General features: G+C 43.3%; 1 protein-coding gene across 3 annotated transcripts in view; it reads right to left on the reverse strand.

The window, feature by feature from the left end:
- The window catches only part of LOC105693328 (leishmanolysin-like peptidase), a 197484-nt gene that overhangs the window by 108961 nt on the left and 64157 nt on the right, over positions 1 to 24366 (reverse strand). The window contains exon 1 of one of the 3 annotated variants that reach the window (XM_048660242.1): positions 2432 to 2491. The exons of the other annotated variants lie outside the window; for them this stretch is intronic. Coding sequence (XP_048516199.1) covers positions 2432 to 2476 — 45 coding nt within the window. The 5' untranslated portion in view covers positions 2477 to 2491. Of the gene's footprint in view, positions 1 to 2431; positions 2492 to 24366 lie in introns of those variants that run through there. 3 annotated transcript variants of the gene reach the window in all.

Genomic DNA, 24366 nt, shown 5'->3' on the forward strand with positions numbered 1-24366 from the left:
GCCTTCTTTCGCCATAGGCGCGTGCACCCGTACAAATACCCGCGCTACATTATACACGGCAAAATCGCTCGCAAATATTTATTCACGCTCTCGCGTATTTGCGGAACGCAGCACTTGAAATTTCTCTTGGAAATCAGGAGCGGTCTTCTCCATTTTTTTTTAATAAAAAATCCTTACGCTACCGGCGGATCTGACTATTATTATACTCGGATCGCGTAAAAACGCCGATGTATATCGATACATCCGGACGTATTTTCGCGAGCTTCTAACCAGCGGCGGGAGGGGGGCGTGGAAATATTCTGATTCGATTTTCGAGGGCGGTTTTCGATATTGAAACAAAGCGGGGTCGTACATTCCGTATCCTATACGGTATACGTTTATACACACGTACAGTGCGCGGGGTTCCAATTTAAAATTTAACGATGAAAACGGGCGTCGCGTAGTCGGGGTCCGGTGCAGAGTTCCGTCCCCGCTCGGAAGGTAATCGGTGAAAAGTTTAGAACCTCCGACACCCACCTACCGCTGCAGGGTTTACCGCATCTATTGCACCCGCTAGTGAGCGCACACACGTACACGCACACGAGTACGGGAGACCAAACAACGACGTACGCGAACCTGTCTACCGCAGGACTTCCACTACACCGAACTATTTCGGAGAGCGCGCACCCCCCCACCCCCCCCAGTTTCGTTGATGCCGCGTTAGCTTCGTTTTCCCCAATTTAACTCGCTTTCTAACCGATCGGGAGTCCGGATTTCGGGTGTTGCACGTTGCACACTTACGCCCATCGCCCGTATCGATATACAGCGCCACGTCGATCATTCTTCCCGGTATACGCCGGTGTTCGCTTCTGCCGCCTGGAGCATCGCACCCCCCCCCCCCCGAACAACGTGTAGCGGGCGCGATGATGTACCTTCGTACCTTCGTACACGTGTTCTGGAATTCACCCCGTCGAATGCATCGAATAATTTATAACGCTTGTACGCCGTCAGCTCGCGCGGACACGCGCGAGGTGTACCCGCTGCGGCCAATACGGCGAGATGAATAGGTAAAACGAGAACTGGTCCGAGGTGAGGTCCGCTTTTGAGAAAATTTGCGAAACTTTGGAGTTTTACGCGCGAAGAGAACGCGTCGGTGTATACGTATATGGTTGAGTTCGAGCGGTGGAGGTGGTGAGTTTCGACGACATACGTTAGAGGGGTGAAATTCGCTAGCTACTGCGAAACACGGGCGGATTGAAAAGCGTCTGACGGTATATAACTATTTTCCGATAATGACGACATTTCGGATAACCGCGTAGAGTTAGCGTGGAACACACGGCCGAACTCGCCCCGTGTGCGACGACCGTACCGGAGTTCGGTCAGTTTGAATTCGAACCGTCCGAGGAATTTCAGCGAACGTTCGCGGCGAACGGGCGGCGATCGTTTTAGCGTCGGTGAAGAGCGGCCTTCGCGGCAGAGAGATAATCTACATCGGGGTTCACTGGCGTGTCACTTCTCCCAACTAAACGTTCGTACGAACTAAACCAAAGCTGAAAATCCGAGCGGTTCGTCTTGCCACGAACCCCCCTTCCTCCTCGCCAACACCCTCCTCCGTTCCTCTAACTCGGACGGAAGAATACCACCCTATCTTATCGAATGAGCGTGGCTCAACCAGCTTCTCCGAAGATAACCGAGGAGAGGAGAAATTCCGAGTGAAGTTTCGATAAAAAGTTTCAACGGAAAACTTACAGTTTCTATAAAATCTATGCGAAATCGGTGTATAAAGCTTCCAGCGTGTGGCGAGAACGAGACAGAAGAAAAAAAAAAAAAAAACACCCGATGTGAAAACTTCCGATCATTTCACAGATTTATTTCGTTAACGTGTGCCATGGAATGATAATTTAAAAAAAAAATAAAAAAAAATCGTCTTATCCGAAAAAATCGCGTCAGAGTAGCGTACGTGTGAATACTTTCTTCGGGAAGTAGAGAGAAAGAAAAAAAAAAAACAACGAAGAAGAAGAAAAGGGAAAAAGAAGAAATCGCACGAGACGCGAGAGAGACCAGAGTGTTTGAAAGTGAGGGGGTGTGGGGGGGTAAGGGGTGGGTGGGTCTTCTTATCTCTCGGCATCCCCTGCAGGCGTCCATGAGTCGTGACAATAGTTAAGTTTAAAGCACGTTCTCTCGTGAGACGACCGCTAAAACCAGGTAGATCTAACCAAACTTAACGCAACCCCCAACCTCCTCGACGAGCGAAGCCCAACTCACCCCCGCACTTCGCAGCGAGGGGGCGAGCACCCGTTGCGGTTAACTACGTCCAGTGGTATACTAACTTCTATTGACACGTTCGGCAACTCACTTTCCTTCGGCCCCTCCCCTGTGCCGTTGACACTTAAGCTCCGGTTGCCTCCGCTCGTCGCATTACTTTTACCAAATATCGATATTTATGGATTACCTTATCGACATTCACGTCGCCCCTCGTTAAGCGAAATAATATCATTCGCCGTTCGACGATGGAGAAATTTTTTTTTTATTAGCTCGATAAATCTCCTCACCTGCAACAGACAAAAAACATAAAATGAAAAATATTCAAAATATCACATCGAAGTTTCGTTTTGCGGAAAAGGAACGAGAAAAGAAAAAAGAAAAAAAAAAGAACCAGGGAATATATTATTTCGTGTTTGGAGGGTGTAACGCGCGCGTAAATATAAATGTTTATAAATATCCTACGTACGCGTATAGGGGGGCGGTATTTCAGATGCGTCAAAAATGACGACGGTAACGTTGCCGTGTACAAAACCGGCTACCGTACGTTACATATAGAGTGAAAAATTTATGCGGATTCCACCAATCCCAAATGTCGTTGGACCTATAAAGGGTAAAACATGTTACTCCGCGTGACAAGCATATAATTTAGCCCCGCACCAATCACGTCCTCGTACACGCGGGAGGGGGCGTGCGGTATAAGCTCCCGGTTTATTTTCTCCCTGCTCTGTCGCCCCGCGCGCCACGGGGGCGGAAAAAAAAAAGAGAATAAAAAATAAAGAAATTTCGCGGGGTGGACGCGAAGCCGGAAGTCTATATATACGGTCGACGGAAGGGAAACAGGCGAATCTTATTTACCGCGGGGTGTTGACTCGACTGTTCTTCATTTTCGAGAATACTTCAATTCTGCACGCCCATCCGAATCTTTGAGAAGAAAAGTATATAGACTTTCGGGGGGGGGGGGGGCCGCGTATCTCTCGGTGGATCCTTGTTACACACCGTATATACGGCGGACCGTCCCTCCCTCCCTCCCTCTCTATCTCCCTCCCTCCCTCACCAGGATAAATAAACCTACGATCGAGAGCATGTCCTCATATATACAAACATTATTATACACCGCACGTAGAAAATTGTTACTTGCCAACAACGAGTGTAAACGCCAGGGCAAACACCGATCACCCCCGTCCCCGCCGCCGCCGACGAATCATTTCGATACGACGTTCGCGAAATGAAGGAGAACCGCGAGGGGGATCTTAGCGATGTCTGATCGAGTCGGTCCATATTTATAGAATTTAATATACGCCCCCCGAAAGTGCAAACAGCGAGCTCTGAATTAACCGGCTCATAATGTAACCTAACAAAGTTTGATGACTTCCGTTGCGATAGGGATTAGATTAAAACTTGTCGGTGTAGCTGTAACTGTGATATGTATATGTATATATATATTTACAACTTCGATACGTACGACCGTCGCGACGTCGGTATACCTCGTACTCGAAAGCTTCAAGGACGACACGCGCAGCTTGCGTATTAAATTATTTATAGGGGTAAGGGATATGTCGTTATACGGTAACCCTACGGAGGGCGCGTGTATATATGTTTCTGGCCAAGGTGTGTACATAACTACAAATTTTATGTACATGCGAATATTATACGCACATAATACACAGCCGACTGGTACATGCAGCGTTCGATCAATTCGATTCGCAGCTAGTTTCCTATATCCGATTATTACCGTTATTATTATCGTGTCATTGTTCTCATTGTTACCATGATTCGGGTTTATATCTTACCCGGATATCCCGTGGATGAGAGGGTTGCAGATTTTGGCAATTTTATAATTTCGTAAGGTGAATTGTATCAATCCCCGTACACAACGGGGCGGGGTGGGCGCGCCTTTGTTTCTTGAAATTGCGGATTGGATTATACGAGGAGATTTCCTGGGGGCTTATTCGATTGTGCAAAAGTAGAAAGTAAAAGAAAGGGAACAAAAAAAATGGAGGAAAAAAAAAAAAAAAAATTAACCGACCAAAGAATGATTCAGTGTTTCCCGTTGATAATTATACTGTAGGGATGAAGGGAAAGGGAGGGGAGGCCTCTGGCAGCGAGGTAACAAAAAAGAAAATTGAAATTAAACGGAAAGAGAGGAGAAAAAAAAAAAATGAAAAAAAAAAACCGAAGCGAAGATAAAAAGGAGGCATGCGAAAGAAAAAAGGATAGCGCTCTGCTGCACGAACGATTTCGAGTTATACTATACGAACGTCCGGGAATTAAGCTTAATCCGTAATTAACTGTACGGATTAATTATCCACGAGGAAATTCAATTATCTTTATTACATCTATATATATACGGATCGCGCCATTATTGTTATCCGTTGTTACTCATTTCGCTTATTCACGTTTTCGAAGCGAGGCGTCGACTCGAAAATTTGCAACTTTTATTCAAGGACTACGTCGACGCGTCACACACGGAGGATTTTGCCCATCCCTAATACAAATAAACTTCGAGAGTAAGAAGTAATTGACTTATAATCGAAGTCAAAGAATCACTCGCGGTGATCGTTGAAGCGTACGCGACGGACGGTGGGCTCGGCACGCGTGTAATAATTCTTTCCACCTTGTAAAATATTCTTTAAAATTTCTCAAAAGGGGGATGAATATTGTAACAGGGTTATATTTTCGTTCGCCCCCCCCCCCCCCTCCCCCCGCAGTATCCGATCATCGACCGGCTGCCTCACTTCCGCGTTTCCTCTCAATTTTCATCCTTTCACCTTTTCGCGATAAACCATACACGCGTATATACACGTATACGCTATTTCGTACGCATTCCGGATCTACCGATAAACTTTTTATTGCCCGATCGATTTTCGTGCATTCACTCGTTTAGAGAGATACGCCATAAACCACGCAGAGAGAAAGAGCGAGGAAAAATAAAAGGCGCGTTCTCCGCTCGCCTCCTTCTTTTTTATGGGTTTTCCGCTCTGAGAAAATGCGTAAGATCGGTACGTCTGAAAAAGGGGTTATACATCAATCTAGATTTTTCATTTCTATACCGTGTATGTACAAAATAAAGCATGGCCGAACGAAAGGCATCGAAAATTGCGTGCGCTTTCGGCATTCGAACAAGGTATATTATATATACGATTCTCCCGAGACACAAGCGAAACCCAACGTTCTTTTTTCTTCTTTCCCAAAAAACAATCCATACCTCTCCCCAATTTTCTCGCATACATATATACATACTTCGTGCCGATCGAAGTGTACGCGGAGTAAAATGAATCGTATTTTTGATGGCGTCAGGTGTGAGTGATTTAGAGACGATATTTAATGTGTAGTATGGTAGAAAATGGGCGTGTAAAATTTCGCAAAAGTTACGTGCGTCACATAATGTTGCCGAGGTTATACATGCGGTACATTTAGGTATATATATATATACGTATATACAAACGTGGGCGAATTATACGTACGTACAATACACCTGTGAGGGTCCAATAAAAAATTTTACTCTCGTATTAAATCGCAGTAAATGAGATTTTTACACCTGTTTTACTGCGGGGAATATTGTATTATTATGTATGGTAAGGAGAGATTTGAAGAAAATCTCTTTTGTTCCATAAACAACGTACAAACTGCGCGTATTTCACGTGCGACCCGCGATTTATTTCCCATTCCCTTCGTTTACCTCCTTCTTTATCTTCCGCGGATACAAGGTCGTACCAAATAATTTGGGTGATCGAGGAAGAAACCGTCCGAAATTTGCTAAAAGCTTTTTTTACGTCGCGCTGCAACGTGAACTCGTTCGATTTCCGGGCACATACGAAGCGCCGACAACCCTAGAAAAGAATGAAAGAGAATAAAAAAGAAAAAAAAAAAATACGGGAGAAGGGAAGAAAAAAAAAAATATGAAGAGAGAAAAAATATACCCCAAACCCCCATCCCATTTAGTTCTTCCCTGTCACGTAACATCAACAAATCCCTAATCTCTACTCACGCGGCGATCGTTGCCCTGATCCTCAAACTGCGGAAACGGTTGCGTACAAAACGCATGCGAAGGTCGAACGTTTTACCCCGTGAATGACCGCTAATGATCCGTCGAAACTCCGATTGAATTATTATGCACGGATTCAAAAAGATGCGAAAAAAAAAGGATAAAATCGATACTAAAATCAGATGATCGCATTATCTGATTCGCTTTACAGATCATTCATTCATTCGTCATATACGGAGGGTTTTTCTTAGGGAAACTAAAAAGTGTAACGCATTTCCAGGTCAACAGCGATCTCCCTTGTTATCGAGTGTCCGACGAGAATCGAGCATAAAAAATGCATTCGCTAGATTAAATTGTACAATTGTATAGATGGGGAACGAAATTACAATAATGAGATGATATCATATGTATATCGTCGGAACAAAGTGGAGGATATTCTAGACTTTTCACGCTATTTATAAAATTGATCGTTATTGCCCGCCTTTCTCTTTTTCTTTTCCCTCTTTTTTTTTCAGCAGGCGGCCGAGAGAAGAGGGCAAAAATTTTTCGTTTTGACTCGACAATGTTTTCCTGTTTCCTCCGTATATCTTTTCTTTTTTCAGAAATGTCCCTTGTGCTTAGCGAGTCGTGGGAAGGAGCGAGGAGATTTACTCAACGATTAATTTAAAGTTTCTTCTCGCCTTTTTCCTGACGGGGAGGGGGGAGAAAAAAAAAAAAAAACGAAATGAAAAGCAAAAGCTGCCAAAACGTAAGAAAAAATAAAGAAAGAGAGAAGAGTGAAGAGCGAAAAAGACAAACTACAGGTAGAAAAAAGTCTACAAATAAATCTTAAATCAGACAGCCTCCCGTATAAGCAGATAAAAAAAAGTCCCGAACTTAGACGGGCGTTTACACACCTATACGACGTGAACATATAGGTATATATATTTATCAAAGTAAGGAGAAAAAGTATTTAACGCGCTCAGAGAAATTTACATACCTGTTGGAAAAAAAAAATTTCCACCACCCTCTCTACGATTCTCATGAAATTTCAAAACGAAAACGAAATAAAAAGCCGACTGCAAGTATACCGTAGTTTTTTCACACCGGTAAAAAATTTCCTAATGTTACCCCCTTCCTCTCAGTCGAAACGAAGTTTAACTCAACGACCGAACTGTGGATCAAACGCGCGTATCTCTCGCAGAAGTCAAAAGAGAAATAAAAAAAAAAAAAAAAAAAATTGGAAAAAAAAAAGAGAAAAAAAGCTCACCCCGCATATATTTTGTGATCCGACGCGTCGCTCTTGGCGGTATTTCGGCGGTGAGCTTTTTTTTTATTTGTTGCAGTTGACAAGATAATCTTTCCATAATACTTTGTCACTCGTTGTACGGTAGACGGTATTATAGTACCTGTCTACTTTTTACCTGCAAGATGTATGTGCACGTACTATGTACGTAAACGACGTTCACCGCCAAAGATCTTAAGCAACGAAGAAGAAAATAGAAGAACGGAGGAATAAGAGAAAAAAAAAAAAAAAATACAAGAATGGGAGATAAAAAGTGGAGAGATAAAATGAAATGAAATAAAACAACGTTTTTTAAGTGGGTACGAAAAAAAAAGCGAGGGAGCAAAGCGGGTAGCTTTCCGTAGGTACGCGTACGTATACGGGGTATACAGGGTATACACACCTGCGGGATAGCTTGGGCGTAAAAGTCCGTCAGCTTTAAAAATTTGATTTCCGCTCTGGGCTGCGTGAAAAAACACTCAGGCAAATCACTACGCCTTCGTTTGTTGTTTGGAAAGCAATCTCTCAACTGAACTACCCGGGGCATCGTGTGCATAAATTTCTGTACAGATATAATGCTCGTACACGCGCGCGTATCTACACCTGTGCATAACGTAGGTACGTACCCTACGGTTTGGAACATATCTCCGCATGTATATATACATATATACCCGTATATTTGGTACATATAAGAACAAACCCCAACCAGTTCTCAAAGCGGCGACGCGACGTCGACTTGTCGGAAATATCATACCGCATCTAGGTTAGCTAGACCACGTCGCCAACGGAAAAGCTCGAATTCACGTCCTTCTGACCTCGTCCACCCGCAGGACCAGGTCAACTCGACCCAAAAAAAAAAAAACAGATGGACGAAGATGAAAAGAAATGAAAACAAAAAAATAAAAAGGAAATTCGCTCATTCTGATCGAACCTTGTCAGAAAGCTCGAAACTTTTTTTTGGGGGTAAAAAGCTCCGGATGAACGAAGACGTGTCTCGCTGTACACACGAATCAAAAATTTGGGTAATTCGTCCGCGATAGGAGGAACAATTTTGCGATTCGTCGGTAAATGAGGAAGGTAGGTTGTGATCCGCGGGCTTTTAATATCGCACGAACGGTTGCAGGCTGTGAATATGAATCGGTGGAGGTACCCCGCGTGTGTTATAGATGTATTATACAATCGGCGAATAAACTTACCATGAACATTAGCGATCAATCCTCCCCGCGGGTGCCGCGCCTGCACCAAACGGGGTGGAAATAGCGGTTTAGAAATTTACTCAACTATACGGCGGCGGACCTCGCCACAGATATTTGTTGAACTGCTGAAACTTTACCGTTGGGTTGAACCATGGTGTGGTGGCTCTACCCCGCCCATATATTTTCCCCGCAGAAACTCGCCCGTTATTCCTCACGTAGAAATGGACTCTGTATATTTATATACACGCGCGTACACGTATGTATACGGGGATAACGTATGCGCCCCCGCGTTAAAACTCACACACCTCCTCCGGTTCGTGAATAGTTTAACCGTTTCCAGAATTGAGAATACGAGAATACTTCGGTTTAGGCATCTCTCAAAATGCGAGATCTTTAACAGAGCGGCGTCATTTTCAAGTTCACGACGCTCGTTCGTAACCCTCTTTCCCCCACTTATCTCAAACCTTCTTTCATTTTTTTCGCAAAAAATGTGGACGGCTGTCTCGGATCCAATGGAAGAAAAAAAAAAATATCCCGACACTTGTTTGAAAGAAAAAGTATATCATCTCCGAAAAAATATAGAAGCTACGTGTGCGATTTCGGTATTTGGTCATTTTTTTTTTTTTTTTCTTTATAACGAAAAAAGCTGCTGGTTAGTAATCGATTGTCGTGGCAAGTTTCGAGGGTAATTTCTGCTTACATTATGATACAGTATGATAAGTATCTACCGTAGTAAGTAGCGTTCTCTGTTCGAATATTATTCCGCATTTGAGAAATAAGCTCCTCGTGCCATTCCGCCCGAAAGTTTCGCGATTCGCTCAAGAATTCGAGGGAGCTATGGGCTGCCGAGAAGTCTTCTGGAAAAATTCCTCCAAGCGAAAACATGCGATACTATTTACGTATACCGGTACGGAAAGAGAGAAATTCGGCATGGCTGAGCTTTGAGAATACATAATCCGCTAGAATCGACTCAACGAGGGTACGAAAAAAGCGGGGGCGAGAGAAAAAAATAAATAAATAAATAAATAACAAAAATACCGAGACGATGATCTTCGCTCATTTTTGGTCGCGCGCGAGCGGCCGTCACGCGCGATCTTCGCTCTCATCTGTTTTCCCGTCGCGTAATCGAACTCGCGAATATAAATCCATTACCTGCCCGCTCAGACTTCGACGGATGCCTTACCCTACTTTGCACGCGTATAATGAGATCCGATGAGACGCTGCAGCGGCAGTCGCTACTCCATTTTCATTATTATTCATTCATTCGCCTTTTTCATCGAGCTGGTGTACTGGCAAAGATTGAATTTCACGATGATATGATTCGCAAGAAAATATCTAGACGGATAAAAACTCGATATACAGACCAAACAAACTACCTCCCCGCAGACGGGATACTCGGAAATACGAATTTCAGACGATACGTACGAAGCCAGGTGAAATTATCGATACCTTGTACTCGATTTCAATGAAAAGGAGCCGACGTGTACCGTAGATTCATTCACTTACGATTAATTGCGATCGCCTCTTTGATGAAAACGTCGAAGGTCCTCGGCTGCGAGAATAAATTATAGATTTCTCTCGGAATACCTTCTTCCATTGGGATTCTTCGTGCGACTTAATTTTCTCAATTATCAACGTACGCTCTGCGAATGTTTGAAAAAAAAACAAAAAATCCCACGCAGCTGGGCATGATCCGAGCTCGGTAAAACATGAGTTCGTCGGGTGCGCGGGGAGACCCTTACAACGAGTTTCTGCTCTGTAATTTTCTAAATTACGATGCAGCTCTGCGGTATTATGGAAATGCAACGCTTTCAAATCCGGATAAATCAACCGCGGCTGGTATGGGCCAACGATGCAGAAAAATAACTACCGGGCATAAGTTGGCTCGAAAATCGAAACGATTTGAAATTTCTTTAATTATTATTCATCCCCGGATTTGGTGGAATAAAATATAACGAACTCGTTCCAATCTCGGAAAACCAAAAGGCGGATGTAACGCGTCATTTGGATGATGCGTAAGGATAAAATTTACAAGAGGTTAAAGGTTAAGGTCGCCTCGGGGCTGCAACGGCCGTATAAAAATCATATCTGATATCGTGTCGCAGAAAATATGGTATCATGAATACAAATACCGCATTTACGTCCTGAAATTCCGGCTTCAAAAATTTCACGGTACACGCACCACGTGTACCGTGTACATGGATATATACCTACGTGTGCGCATCACATAGGTAGCGAAGTTATTTACATAACGAAATGAAATAGGAGGCAAGCGATAGCGTTACGTTTTACGTTATTTTTAATATATTCACAATTAGTTGAGAACTTTTCATTCGCAACGATATTTAATAAGCAGAATTAGAGTTCAAACAAAGAGTAATTTGATTGTAAAGGGACAACGCGTAACCCGTGTAATAAATTTCATGCAAAAAGGAGAGAGAGAAGAAACAAAAAAAAAAAGAATTGTTTTCAAAAAGCAAATACGTATGTAATCAAATTATCCGTCTTCGGATGAGAATACATACCTCGTTAAGTACGGGTAATCAAATCGAGTTGATTATATCGGTAGAAAGTTTTTCACGAATTGCAAAAAAAATTCAGAACGAAGAAGCGATTAATAAAAATTACGAATAATTTTCCGCGTACAACTAATTGCGAAATCCTGACCGAGGTACAAAAATGAGAGACGTGTAATTTGCTTCTCTTTTCACGTACGCACCGCATTTATGAAAAAACCCGCGCCCTTCGAAATTCATTTATTACATAGCCACGATAGAACATAGCTGTAACGTGTGAGTTATAATAACGGCAACACGTGTTCGGATATACTATATATTTAGTGCGTCATAAATATAAAACGTGCGCGACTTACGTTACGTAGTAATCGACCTAAATTAATACATCAATAATTAACGCCGCTAGGTTTCGCCTCGAAATATGTTACATCGGTTCATATTGTTATAATTAACTTTAACTATTTTACTACACGACACGTACATACTTACTTATTTCCGTACATGGATGTACGTTTAATAATAATTACGGTCATTACTGTAATTTATCACATATTTTAATTTTTTTTTTTTTTCTTCTCTCTTTTTTCCTTCCATTCCTTCCAATGTGACACCGACTCTGTTCGATTCCGACGATTGAACATTCGCGTACAGAATTAACGTGGCAAAAAAAAAAGAAGAAAGAAAGGAAAAAAAAATACACGAGAAGAAATATTTTAATAATTATGGTACAGCGCGCTTTTACCCCCGCGTGTGTAATTTATCTGAGAAGAGTTATACGGCCTGCACGCGATAAGAATACCGAACATAGGTATATATATGTACATCGGGCATAGGTGCAGGGTTAATGGGATACAGGTATACGCGGGGTTGGGTATATATAAAAGAAATTAACACGTGATCCAACACTCGTATAACACCGGGATGTATAATCGGGTGAAAGAAGAAGGGAAGAGAGGGGCGGCAAAAACGAAGGGAAAGAAACGTAAGGAAAAAAAAAATACAACGAAGTTCCGCACGATTGGCGAAGGTATACATAACGAAAAAAGAAAAGAAAAAAAATGATGAAAAATGAAGGTGGTGGAAAAGTGAAGGAGGGTGGATCGCAGGATCATGCAAAATTATAACGTCGTTGTCGAGTTCTGAAACAGTAGTGGAAAGAAACGAAACGAAAATTGGCGAAAAAATAAAGAAAATAAAGAAACGACGTATCGCGCTGGCGTTAATAACTTTATCAAAAACTCGCGTGTAACGGAGTTCGTCGGAGTTTGAACAGTCAAACTATAGAAAGTGATTCGGCTGGGTGGTATTTTATTTCCTATGTCCAACGCCGAGTTACCTTTTTTAACACTCGCACCGATCGCGGTTGACCTCGTCCTGTGCTTCCCGCCTCACGTCCCGTCGCACAACTTATCGCGTGACCGATGATTGTCGGCCATCACCTTTCGCACAGGTATAACGCGATATACGAACGTGCTAATTCGTACTTATTTTATATGTACTACAGTGCGAAAGGTTCTCTGCGATAAGTATAGGTATTACGTAGGTAACTCGACGCCAGGGAAAACGTCGTAAAAACCGAAGAAAACTCATTCATGGAAATTATTTTCAGTCGGACTCCGGATCTATTGCTGAATTTAACGACTGAAAAAATGAGCCCCCAGTTTTTTAGATATCCGCAATAGGTGAGGTCGGGTTAGCTTTAGGTGGCGGTGAAATTTAAGTTAACTATTAAAAAAAAAAGAAGAAGAACGAAGATAGGGTACAATTTTAATTTAGGGAAATAACGAGTACAGCAGCAAGCTTTAGCGAAGAAGTTGAAAAAAGTAGAAGGTGGAAAAACGGAAGTGGAAGGCGAGAAGCAAAAAGCTCTCACATGCGTATGTTCCCGTACATTCGAAGCACTGTTCTCCTTTTTTTTTTTTTTTTATTTTTCTTTTACTCTCCTTTTCTTCGCGAAACGTTTTTTCCTCCTATTTTCGCACTCGTCAACGCAGTCCGTGGTTGCACGATGGCTCGAAAAACAACGACGATTCCGACTTCCTGCAGCTTGCACGATGAAAAACTCGGATTTCAATCTCTCGCTGACGCGCGACAACGACAATTTTCCCTATTTTATCCTCCTCATATTTTTTTCCACCTTTTTTTTTTTTTTCTTCATTCTTTACATCTATACCCACGATCGGTACACATTTCAGTTGAGAGAGAGAGAGATGGAGATAATAGGTAGGTAAAAAACATGTGCGAATGATCCGTGCGTGAAAAATGCAAAGTGAGGAAAAAAAAAACGCAGAGGGAACGAGAGAGAGAGAGAAGGAAGGGCGAAAAATGAAAAAATAACGGGAGGAATTCGTTGCGGTAACTCGTAAACGTATCCCTTAACGACTTTGCGGCGTTAATCGACACGGAACAGAAACAGAAGTTGATCAGGTCTGGAGATTATTCAAAACGGCAGCTATACAATGTACACCGACCACAGCTTTACTCGAGCAAGGTTACAGCGAATGTATTATACATAAGGTGTACGGGGAAAGCGCGAAAGTTGTACGATAAGCTCCATAAATTCTGATCTATTATCACCGTGCGACGAATAATGCAGACGACGGTAGGGAGGGAGGGAGGGAGAGGGGGTAATTAAAGCGGGAAAGAAGGGGGACGATCCATCATTTTTTGGCAATATTTGAACCCTTGCCGCTTCGATGGGGGGTGCGGTGAGCGATGAAGAAAAGGGGAGAAAGAGCGAAAGAGACAGAGAATCGAGAGTCACTTTCATCTCGGCAAATTTAGTTGAGGCGCGCGAGGCTTTGAATGGGTTCATTTAATCAAAGCCGAAATTTAGTTTGTCAAAATTTTGTATCGAATTCGTTCGGGTCGTAAGGTCATTCTTATCCCATTTCCGTTAGCGCGGGCCCCGCGAGCTCGAACAAGGCTTAAATTGTTCCTCGCGAAAAACTCGTCATTCGATCTACTCGATGGGGGAGGGAGGAAATGAAAAACAGTACAAAGGCGTTACAGACGACCTGGACCGAAGTAAATCTCCCGTCGGAAGAATCTACTTCGGATATTATATTATTATCGTTGGAAAGTTTGAAAAATATGAGATAAATTTTTTAAATTGCATTCGAATAGGTCAGCAGCAGTCGATCCGCTTTGTTTTAATTTTTCAACGCGTATAAGCTACGGTACGGAATCCGGCCTTTATTAGTTCGTCCTTGGAGGGAAGGTGAAGTAGTATTTCACATCGGGAAAGAGAGGATTTGAAATACCGTAAATTCAGATAGAAACTAAACCGTTATAATCTTCGTGTGCAAACTTCTAACCCGCGTGGATTTCATCGATGAAAATCCGATGGAAGAGATTTCGCGGAAGCGCGAAAAAAAAAGGATTAAAAGAAACGGCAGGACAACGATGAAGAATTATTCGAGAATTTGTCTATCGCCGCAAGTTCTCGTTGTGTATTTGCGTAGGTTATATACGAAATCTGTGAGAAACGCAACCCTGGATTTATTCAAGCGTATCCGATAGGATTTCGTCAAAAGCTTCGCGCGGTGTCGGGGCGTGGTGAGCTTAAGTCGCCGTACCGCCGTAGAAGAGGAGCTACATAGTTTATGGATATATTTAGGGTGTTAGCATTTGAGATAGGTCTGACGTACGCAATATAAGATCCAGCGGCGTGGATTTTCATGTCGCGAGCGTACCGTACAAGGGCGAAGTAGGTACGTATACCTCAGATAACCTGCGATATCAACCCTTACCTGCAGCCCACGCGCGCTAGGCAGCGCCACCCGTGAAGGAGAGCGGAGGGGGCTGACGCCTGATCAAACAAAGGACAGCCGCGGTACCGGTGTAACATCACTAATTCAAGCGAAACACCGGCTATCCTGTCCCTACGGTTCACCTATTCACGAGTGTAACACATGGGGCATTTCGCGTTCTCATTTTCTACCTTATTCACCGACGAACAAAATTCGACGAACAGTCAAGATCGTGGAGCGAAATTTTCACGCGTACGTTTCCGCCGTATCGTATCTAGAATAATTCAGCGGCGTCAAAAATCACCCGACGCGAAAAACCGGCGGGTCGAAGGTGGCCGTAAATAATAAATCCGCGTAGGCCAGCCGTGTGTCACTTACGTGTATTTTCGTTCCGTCGCTCAAAGTGCGGCACGAAACAAAAAAAAATAAAAAAATAAACGAAAAAAAAAAAGAGGAAAAATGGATTTTCCAGTTTTTCGCTCACAGCGCGAAGCGTCGTGTAATCGGGCGGCGCGAGTGGTAAATCGCCGAATCAAGGGGGTTGATTAGTTTTTCCAACCGGGAGGACGACGACGACTACGACGACGAGGGTGATGAAACGCGAGCTCGTTCGTTTGACGAATTCGATAACCGACGTGCGAAAAATTTTCTACACCCGGTCTGCGAATCGCAAAAATATGCACTCCAACAGCTGACGAGTCGGAGTCGGTAGCTCCGAGTCGAACCCGACGGAGTGCCATGGATATTTCTCTGAACAAACGCGATTACACGGTGATTTCGAATCGCGGTGTTCGGTGTAATACGTGCGAAAGTGGCTCGGCTCGGGGCCTGCGGTGTAAGGAGAGGAGCTCCTCCCCTCCTCCCATCCGAGGTGAATTTCTCTGTAACCGCGTACGAAGTACGTCGTACGATATACGCGTTACACTCGGCTCAAATTTACATAGGGGTAGAAGATACAGGCTGCCGATGTATACGAGGTAAATATATGCACACGTACGTGTGTATAACATCCGCATAAGTTGCAGGAGTTTCTAAAGCGCGCGACGTTATCTCGCGTCGCTCGAAATCGCGGTGAATCCTGATTGGCTTCGTTGAGGAACTATCCCACCTACGTTATCGTCCTCGAGGATGCTGCACCGCGGGGTTAAGGCTGTATAACGGACGTACACCCTACATATGTTACAGGCGGCGCACATACGCGAGTAAATAGATTAAATACGTTATCTAAATATATATGTACCTTATACATATATGTACGGGGCATAATACACGTATACTTTATCGCATAATATGCATATATTGGCAGTCGTATTCCCCGGTGGGTACGGCGTAGTAATAATTCGTTTCAATGAATCCGGCCCCTCTCTCCTTTCATCCCCTTTGCCGCTCCGCTGTTTCGCTCTACCCCGCGCTTTATACATACCGCGCGTACACTCTATACACTCTTCGACCCGCTCCATGCAAATGTATTCCCTGAATGAATCCCACTTAATTACGAAATTACATTTCCACGAACGTCTGCCGCCCGCGGGAAGGGACCAAGAATTTTCTGGCGGGAGAACCGACTGTTGCTCGTCTGCTACAATCGGTTTGCGATATCCTCGCTTAATTAAAAGTTCCTCAAAATGGTTGTTTTATTTGCCCCCCCCCCCCCTCCCCCTTCTTATGATTGTTATGATTTATTAACTTTTCTTCTTCTCCCGAACAGCGTCCCGTTATTCGAACGGTGAAAAAGAAGCCAATGCAAATTGAGGAAGTTGTACGAACGAACGCGGCTGGGTTTCGTTCTTCGTTCGCCGCAAAGTGAAGTAGACCGACTACTGGCCGTTGGATCTAGAGAAAAAAAAACCTGACGTCAAAAAACGGCCGCACGCAATTCCGGTAATCGGAAAAATTCATAACCGGACTTCCGCGTACACGTTCAAAAAATTTTTTAATTTCACTCGCGGATAATTGAGCTCGCAAGCTCCGAAGGAGGGTGGGCTGTGTTATATTAGTTGTGTAATTCGAGTGCTCGCCCCGTTTTGTTGGCGTAGTGAAAAGAAATAAAATTCTCTTTTGTTTCCAACAATAATCAGCTAACGTCGAATTTAGCCTCTCGTTCTCTCGTTGTATCGTCAAAAATTTTTGTTGCGCACCCGACTACTTTTCTCTAGCCAAATTGGACGACTCGCGAACGTAAAATAGACGCAACGGGCGTACGGCAGGGATACGATTTATTTCGTCACGCTAAAACCGATCGCGAAATAACAAAGGAAATACAACGATTCGATATAATCCCATATGAGATCGTTAACGTAGAGCCGATTTATTAACCAGTTATCGCCTGACGTAGTTGGAAACGGGAGAAAGATACAAAAATAGAACCGCCGAGTTTTCTCTACGGCTGCACTGTTTCGCCGTCAATCTGTAGACAACTAGCTCCGTTTGAATTATCGAACGAGCCCGAAATATATATATATATATATCGACTATTTCGAAACAACGGCGGAACAGCTCGCTGCCCACGATCGCAATTAGGTGCTAATTAAGCGAACGCAATAAAGCGGCGCGAGTCAGCCCGCCGTCACGGGTATCAGTTTTCGCGAAGAACTGAAACTAATGATACCGACGAACCGTGCGTCACAGCGAGTCGTCTGTTCCACCGAAATCCCACGGCAGTGCGAAAACAATTCTAGAAAACTAACCCCCTCCGAAAAAATAATAACTACAGTCGAGTAAACAATACAACGAAAAGCGAAATTTATCATTTTCGATGATAGTTTCATTTCGCCTTTTTTCGACCACCACATCGATATACCTACCTGTATACACGCTCGCGGGAAGATTGAATTTGATCGGGGTAGCGATGGATATATTAATTAAATTGGCATCTGCGCTCGTACACATCGGAGAGAGAATAATTTTTTTTCCGCGTAGCGATACGATCCCCTGTAGTTCGCGCGGACAAAGCTTCGGCACGGGTAGGTACGGGTACGCGTATGAACGGAGTTGAAAATAATAAAAATCAAAAAAAGGTCCACAAAAACGCATCGCGATTTAGGATTCACCCAATTTTCGAACATAAAGTGCCGCAGTTTCCGCAGCGCGCATACCGCCTACTATGCACTGCATCATATTCCGGGAAAGCTGCAGCGCCGCCGGTATATTATATCCCCCATGGGTGCCGCAGATATACCGTATATATATATATAATAAAAGTTCCGAACGTGTATAAAAATGTTTTAATTTAATAAGCTGATTCAACCGGTAATATTTCAAACAAAACTTTCGGAAACTAGAAATATTTATGTACATAGGTATATATATATATATATATACTCCGCATGGTTGATAGCGTACCGTGTACTGAAAAATTTCAGTGACATTGATTTTTTTTTTTCTTTTGCAAACGTCACGTTGAAGGGGGGGTGGGGTGGGGTGGTGAAACGCTGTTTATCGGTAGTAGTTGACCTACTGTCACATTTTCACGATTAAGTTCAAGTTATAGGGCTCGTAGTGGAAGAAGCTAGGGGTATGAAAAGGGAGGCAATCGAGCGAGTGAAAGAGTAGAATGGAGAAGGGACTCGTACGACGGGGGGAAGGGGGGGTGATGGGAAAGTTTGCAAGTGGTACGATACAGGCGATACACAATAGCCCGCGATGATCGATCGAAAACCCACAAGATTATCTCCCACTAATTGTCACCCGCATCTCTTCCCACGTGTACCCTACGACTACGACTACGACGACGGCGTACATATGTGTACACCGAATCCTCGAACGGCTCACGCTTTATCCCACCACCGCACGCGTGATCAATTTATGGTTTTCCCGCTGCACAGTTTCCCCTCTCACGACGTCTTTCGAATACGTATGCTTATAACGCGCGTTTATACATACACGCATACCATGTGCTTGTTATACATATATCTACGTTATTGTATCTCGCGCAGAGCTTTGGTGTACATGAGAGAGAGAGAGAGAGAGAGAGAGAGGCGGGGTGAATATATACGAAAAGTTACTAACGGCGACGACGACCTAATATTCCAGCTCAAATGCTGTAATATACGGACAATCTCTATATATCTATAGATACACAGGGGAGAAATATTATCTCCCTTAGATGCACGACTGCACTTGAAAAGAAGCTTTCTCCCTGGCCTCTTCATCCTCGATAATCCCCGCGTAGGTAGCGTATTTCCGACTTATCGATGCGCGCGAATAAGTTCGTTTCTCGGGAACTAAAAAATCATGAGAAATAATCTCCGAAGAGTCAAAAAAATTAATGACGTTCTCGGAGCTTTTTTCGACATTCTTTTCACCGTCGAGCGTCGAGTCGCGGTATAAAGTTCTCGATCCGCGTCCAAAAAAGTGTTGAGTCTTATTCAGAGTCTTCCCTTTTTTTTTTTTTTCTTTTTTTTTTTATACAGCCCGATAACTGTAGCTGTTACGAAAGCTGGAGCTTAGAAAGTTGTTGGGGAATATTCGATTCCGATCAAAGAGCTTGCGAAGGTCGTTAGATCGAGGAGGAACTTCATCGGCTCAACACCTTACCCTCCCTTAGTTTTTTTTTCTTTTTTTTTTTTCATTCTCATTTTGCCTTCGCGCGCGAGCGAATTTATCCCCTGTATACGTATATATATAACTTCGGAGGGAATCCGATTAGAGACAGGATTATGTACATTAAACAAACTTTCGAGTGCAGCTTATTCTTAATACGCCGAAGTAAAACTGATACCGACTAAAGGGTGGGGGAAGGGGGGGCGACAGGGCGACAATTTTTAAGCTATCAATACGGAAGTTCGTTGATAGGTGGTCGGTATTATATACCCAGCTATACGTATACCTTCGTCGAATAACCGGCGAGTGACGGAGAGTAAGATTTCAGCGATAATATAATTCAAAGTTAATTGATTCTCTCCGACGGATATTAAGTAGAACCACCCGCCCGATGTAGTTGAGTAATTGTTCGTTTTCTTAGTACATACCTAACTTTACTTCATATTCCCTCTCGTTTCTCATTTTGTATATACATGTATATATCCTTCACTTTTTTTCTTTTATATACCTCTACACCGTACCGTAGACCCGCTTACGCGTAAAACAGAAAAGTTCATCTTCAGAATGAGAATTCCTTCGACGGTGGTATACAGCCGAATTCTTGTATTTTACAATTAAACTTTTTCATCCCATTCAGTTTTATTTTCTCGATTTCTTTTCTTTTCTTTATTTTTTTTTTTTTCATTTTAATTCGCCTCTGTTTCGTTTTATTTTTTGTATTATAATACCGAAGTAATGATATTGTAATATCTCGCAAAGTGGTTGGAAAAAATAAAAGTTTAGCTACCTACTTTAAGAAATTGAAAAAAAAACATTGTCGTCTTCGATGAATAATTTTACAATATCTTCGTGAAAATCAGATATCTTCGGGAGAACAATAAAATCATCCGACAATTGGCTAGGAGTCTGAGGGACCGTATTATACCGTAAAAAGCGATTTTATTCAAGCGGATTGAAAGTGAAAAATATCAATCAAATTGGAAACAATAATATAAAATGTACAAAGAAAATATGAGATTTACAATTACATACTTCGATGAATATCGATGTATAAATTAAAAGATCAAAGAAAAAACAGACGAAATTACATCGAGAAGAAACAATTATTAATATCAGGGATAAAGGAACAAGGAAATTCAGAGCGGTAGTATAATTAGCCCTGAGAAAAACCAGTCGCCTCTTAGGGTGGTATAGGTACATACAGCACAAGTACACCAGCAATTCGTCGAATCTAATCGGATCACGAGGCTCTGTAATTGCAGCCCCTTTTCATTTCCAGTTTTGCAAACCGGACGCGCGCCTCAAGTTCGCTCAGTTTTGCTGTCGATTGAAACGACGAGCTTTCCCGGTAAAATCCACCCAGCTTTCCATTTCTACTGGGCGGCTAAGTTACCAATTACTCTCAATTGGAAGATGATGAAATTCACGAGCTTCGTTTTGCCAATCTCTCTCAATAATCGTGCGTGCTGGTCAATTTATGCAGAAAATATACGCACGACAACGTACCACACCTCGCAATTAATTTTGCGATGGACCATCGTACGTTCGAGATTCGTATGAAAAAGAAATTGGACCTGATGTTCGACCGAAAAGTAGTTGCCTGAGCGCGAAACACGTGAGCTTTGCAAGTTTTCATACTGTTTTTATTTTTTTTAATCCTTGTTTTTTTTTGTTTTTTTTTTTTTAACATGAGACAATTTTTTCAACACACGACGATGGAAAGAGGAAAAAAATATATACATCGTCCTGTGTAACGGACAGTTACGCACTTACCGAGAGACAAATGAGAGCAGAAGTGTATATAATATGACGCGATAAATGTCAATTCCGTAGACCGTTTCCCGTACTGAAAATGTTCGCGATACATGTAATACGTCATGGAGATGAACTCTCGAACAACCGGAGAGGCGATATTTTATTCGTGAGAAAGTTAGAAAAATACCAACTGAAAGAAAAAAAAAAAAAAAGAATCAAAAAAGGACAAAAAATCATGCACCAAAAAACGAGAGACTCCGATATCGTGGAAAAAATCGAGGCATGAGTGAAGCGGAGAAAGAAGACAGTTTTCTGGGTGAGAAGAAAAAAAAAAGAAGTTGCCAGTTTCAGATGGAAAATTTAAGAAGACGAATTTTTCCCGTATCTTGTGTGCGAGGATCGTAAAAATATACTCGTCCCGCTTGAAAAGGAGCAAAAAAAAAAAGAAAAAGAGGATGAACACCGTAACGATATTTGTAGGAAAGAAAGGCAAAAAAAAGAAAAAAGAGAGAAATGATAAAATACATATAAAAGACACTCGGCGGTTTTCCTCCGCTTAACGGTGACAAGAAGCAAACGAAACGGGGAAGAGGGTTTTATTTCTAAACGACGCGACGCGACATTCGCGCCATCCACTTGCAGAGCCCCGCGCCCGGTTACGCTGGATCGTGGTAAGACTAGATCCAATTTGATGGAACGGTGTACGACTGTTGAAGAGGACAGGGCGAATTTCGTCCGAACAAAAGTGTCTGCCACTGCCGCTACCGTTGCCGAAGATCGCGGGAAGAAAAAAAGAGAGAGAAAAAAAAGCAAAAAACGAAACGAAACGGAAGAAACGAAAAGAAAAGAAAAGTATAAAGTAAATCGTAGTGATCGCGGAGGAATGGTCGAGAAAGAGAGAGAAAAAACTGGAGATGAAAGGAGTTGAAAGAAGGATAAAAAAAAAACAAAAAAACAAATAATGAAAATCGAAAAAAAATTCATGTCGGTTACAACCACCTATCCACCCCCACTGCACGTAGACACTACTCCTGCGGGATAAATCCCTCGGGCTGCAATCTTGCAATAGCCTCGGATTCTATGAGTAATATATATATATATACCTACACACGTATGTACGGCGCGTACGTGTGTGTAGGTATATATCTACGTACGCTTGGAACAGCTCAACCACACGAGAGGATGGGAAATAGATCTTTCTTTATTTCACACGAGAGAAAAGTGAGTCACGTCCACCACGACTTTAAAATCCTTCACTCCCGTCAATCTCTACAACCTCCATCGCGTCGGTACGGTGGAGTTACGGTACGTCGTCGTCGTCGTCGGAGAGAGAGAGAGAGAGAGAGAGAAACAAAAGAGAGCTCGGAAAAGTTACGCGTTAGAGGGAGGAAATATTGTAGAATATAGTAAAAATCGAATAAAAAATTGTGAGGAAGTGAGAGAAAAAAAAAATTTATTCATAGACACGACGGCCGAAATCGATCAAGTACAGCAGGTATGGCTGTTGACCCATTTCATTTTTCTTTATGGTTTTTTTTTGTGTCGGAATTCCACCTGTCTATACAAAGATTGGCGCGAAAGGGCGTTACCGCACAGGTGGATAGCTATGATCGCGAGTGAGGAAATAACGGAATAAAAGAAACAAACGAGTTGGCTAAAATAATTGGAATTCGTTGTAATCCTGAAGGAAAATCTAAACTGCATCCATACCGGAGGGCTTTAAATGCGCCGAGATAAAAGACGCGATAGCGGAAGGAGCGCCCAACCAGTCAAACGAACCGGAGGAAGGAAACGAAAATGCGGAAAGAGAGTTGGGAACGGGGGGCGCGGAAAGAAAAATAAAGAACGAGGAAGAAGAATAAGGGGAAAAACGAGGGAAAACTCGCGGCGGTGGTACGAGGGTAGAAAATAAGACTTGGAAAACGGGGATATAGCAAGTGTCTAATTTCAATTTCCGGGAGTGGGATATTCTCCGTCGGTCGTTTAATTAAATTTATTTAGAGATAAAGCAGAAATGGAATAAGACTAGCGTACACGCCGTGTGCGTCGTCGGGGGGTAACTACACGCGCCCATACACCCCATGTATATTCAAAGGTAGCTCATTTCCCTATTTTCATCTAAAACCGCCGGGTGAACGAGCGATGAAAATTCCACCCGTATTCAAACGCGAAAACTCTCGCGAAAGTTCACGCGGAGGCTCGTAAATCCATCGAGCGACTCCGCGTATTCCCTCAAACGGCCTAACCTCCGCCGTCCCTTTTCATTCTCGAAACCATCGAATATGCGATTACACGGTACAAACCTCCGCTACGTCGTCGTCGACGGCGTCGGGCGCGGAAAGAAGGCCGTCCGCGGACGCGTGGGGGGGGGGGGGATATTCACCCGCGCAGAGCCTAAGAGCGGAAGCGATCCGGTCGCGACGTTCGAGGCCCGTCGAGGGACCCCTGGAAAAGGGCTCCCCGTGGAACCGGGTAGTAAATGTTTAACGGAATACGGCGCACGGGCTTCCCACTTCCCATTTTCCGCTTCCCACCCAATCGAGACGATCAATCCCGCGAGAGGATAAGGGAACGGCCTGCAGATTTCCGCGACTCCCTCACTCTCTCTCTCTCTCTCTGTGTATACGCGAGCGTATGTACACAGATTACATACGCTTCGCACATATGTATTACATATACGGAGGGATCTACGCGGTGGAGAGACGCGATTCCGCGATGCGGAGTCGACGCGACGTTTGCTCGGCGTATGTTATACCGAGCTACCCGGAACACTTTCGTGCATAGGTAATCGAAATTGGAATTCAAGACTCCGACGTCTCGTTTTCTGGGCACACCTACTACGTACACTCACTTACCTATATATATACATACATATACACGTATGTATGCGCGATAGGTACAGTCTACGGGGAAAGATACGGAGAGCCGTCCCATCCCTCATCCCATCCCCCCAGGTGCATACCTACCCGTTGGACAAAATCGAGAAATTCTCTTCGATTTATACGTTCCTCCATTATTTTTTCTCTCCTCTCTCTATACTTTTCACAAGCGTCTATCCGACGATTCCCGGAATCACGGCAGACTTCGCCCCCCTTCCTTTCGTACCTCCTCT

This window comes from Athalia rosae, chromosome 1, assembly GCF_917208135.1.
Source record: "Athalia rosae chromosome 1, iyAthRosa1.1, whole genome shotgun sequence".
NCBI classification, from domain to species: Eukaryota; Metazoa; Arthropoda; class Insecta; order Hymenoptera; family Athaliidae; genus Athalia; species Athalia rosae.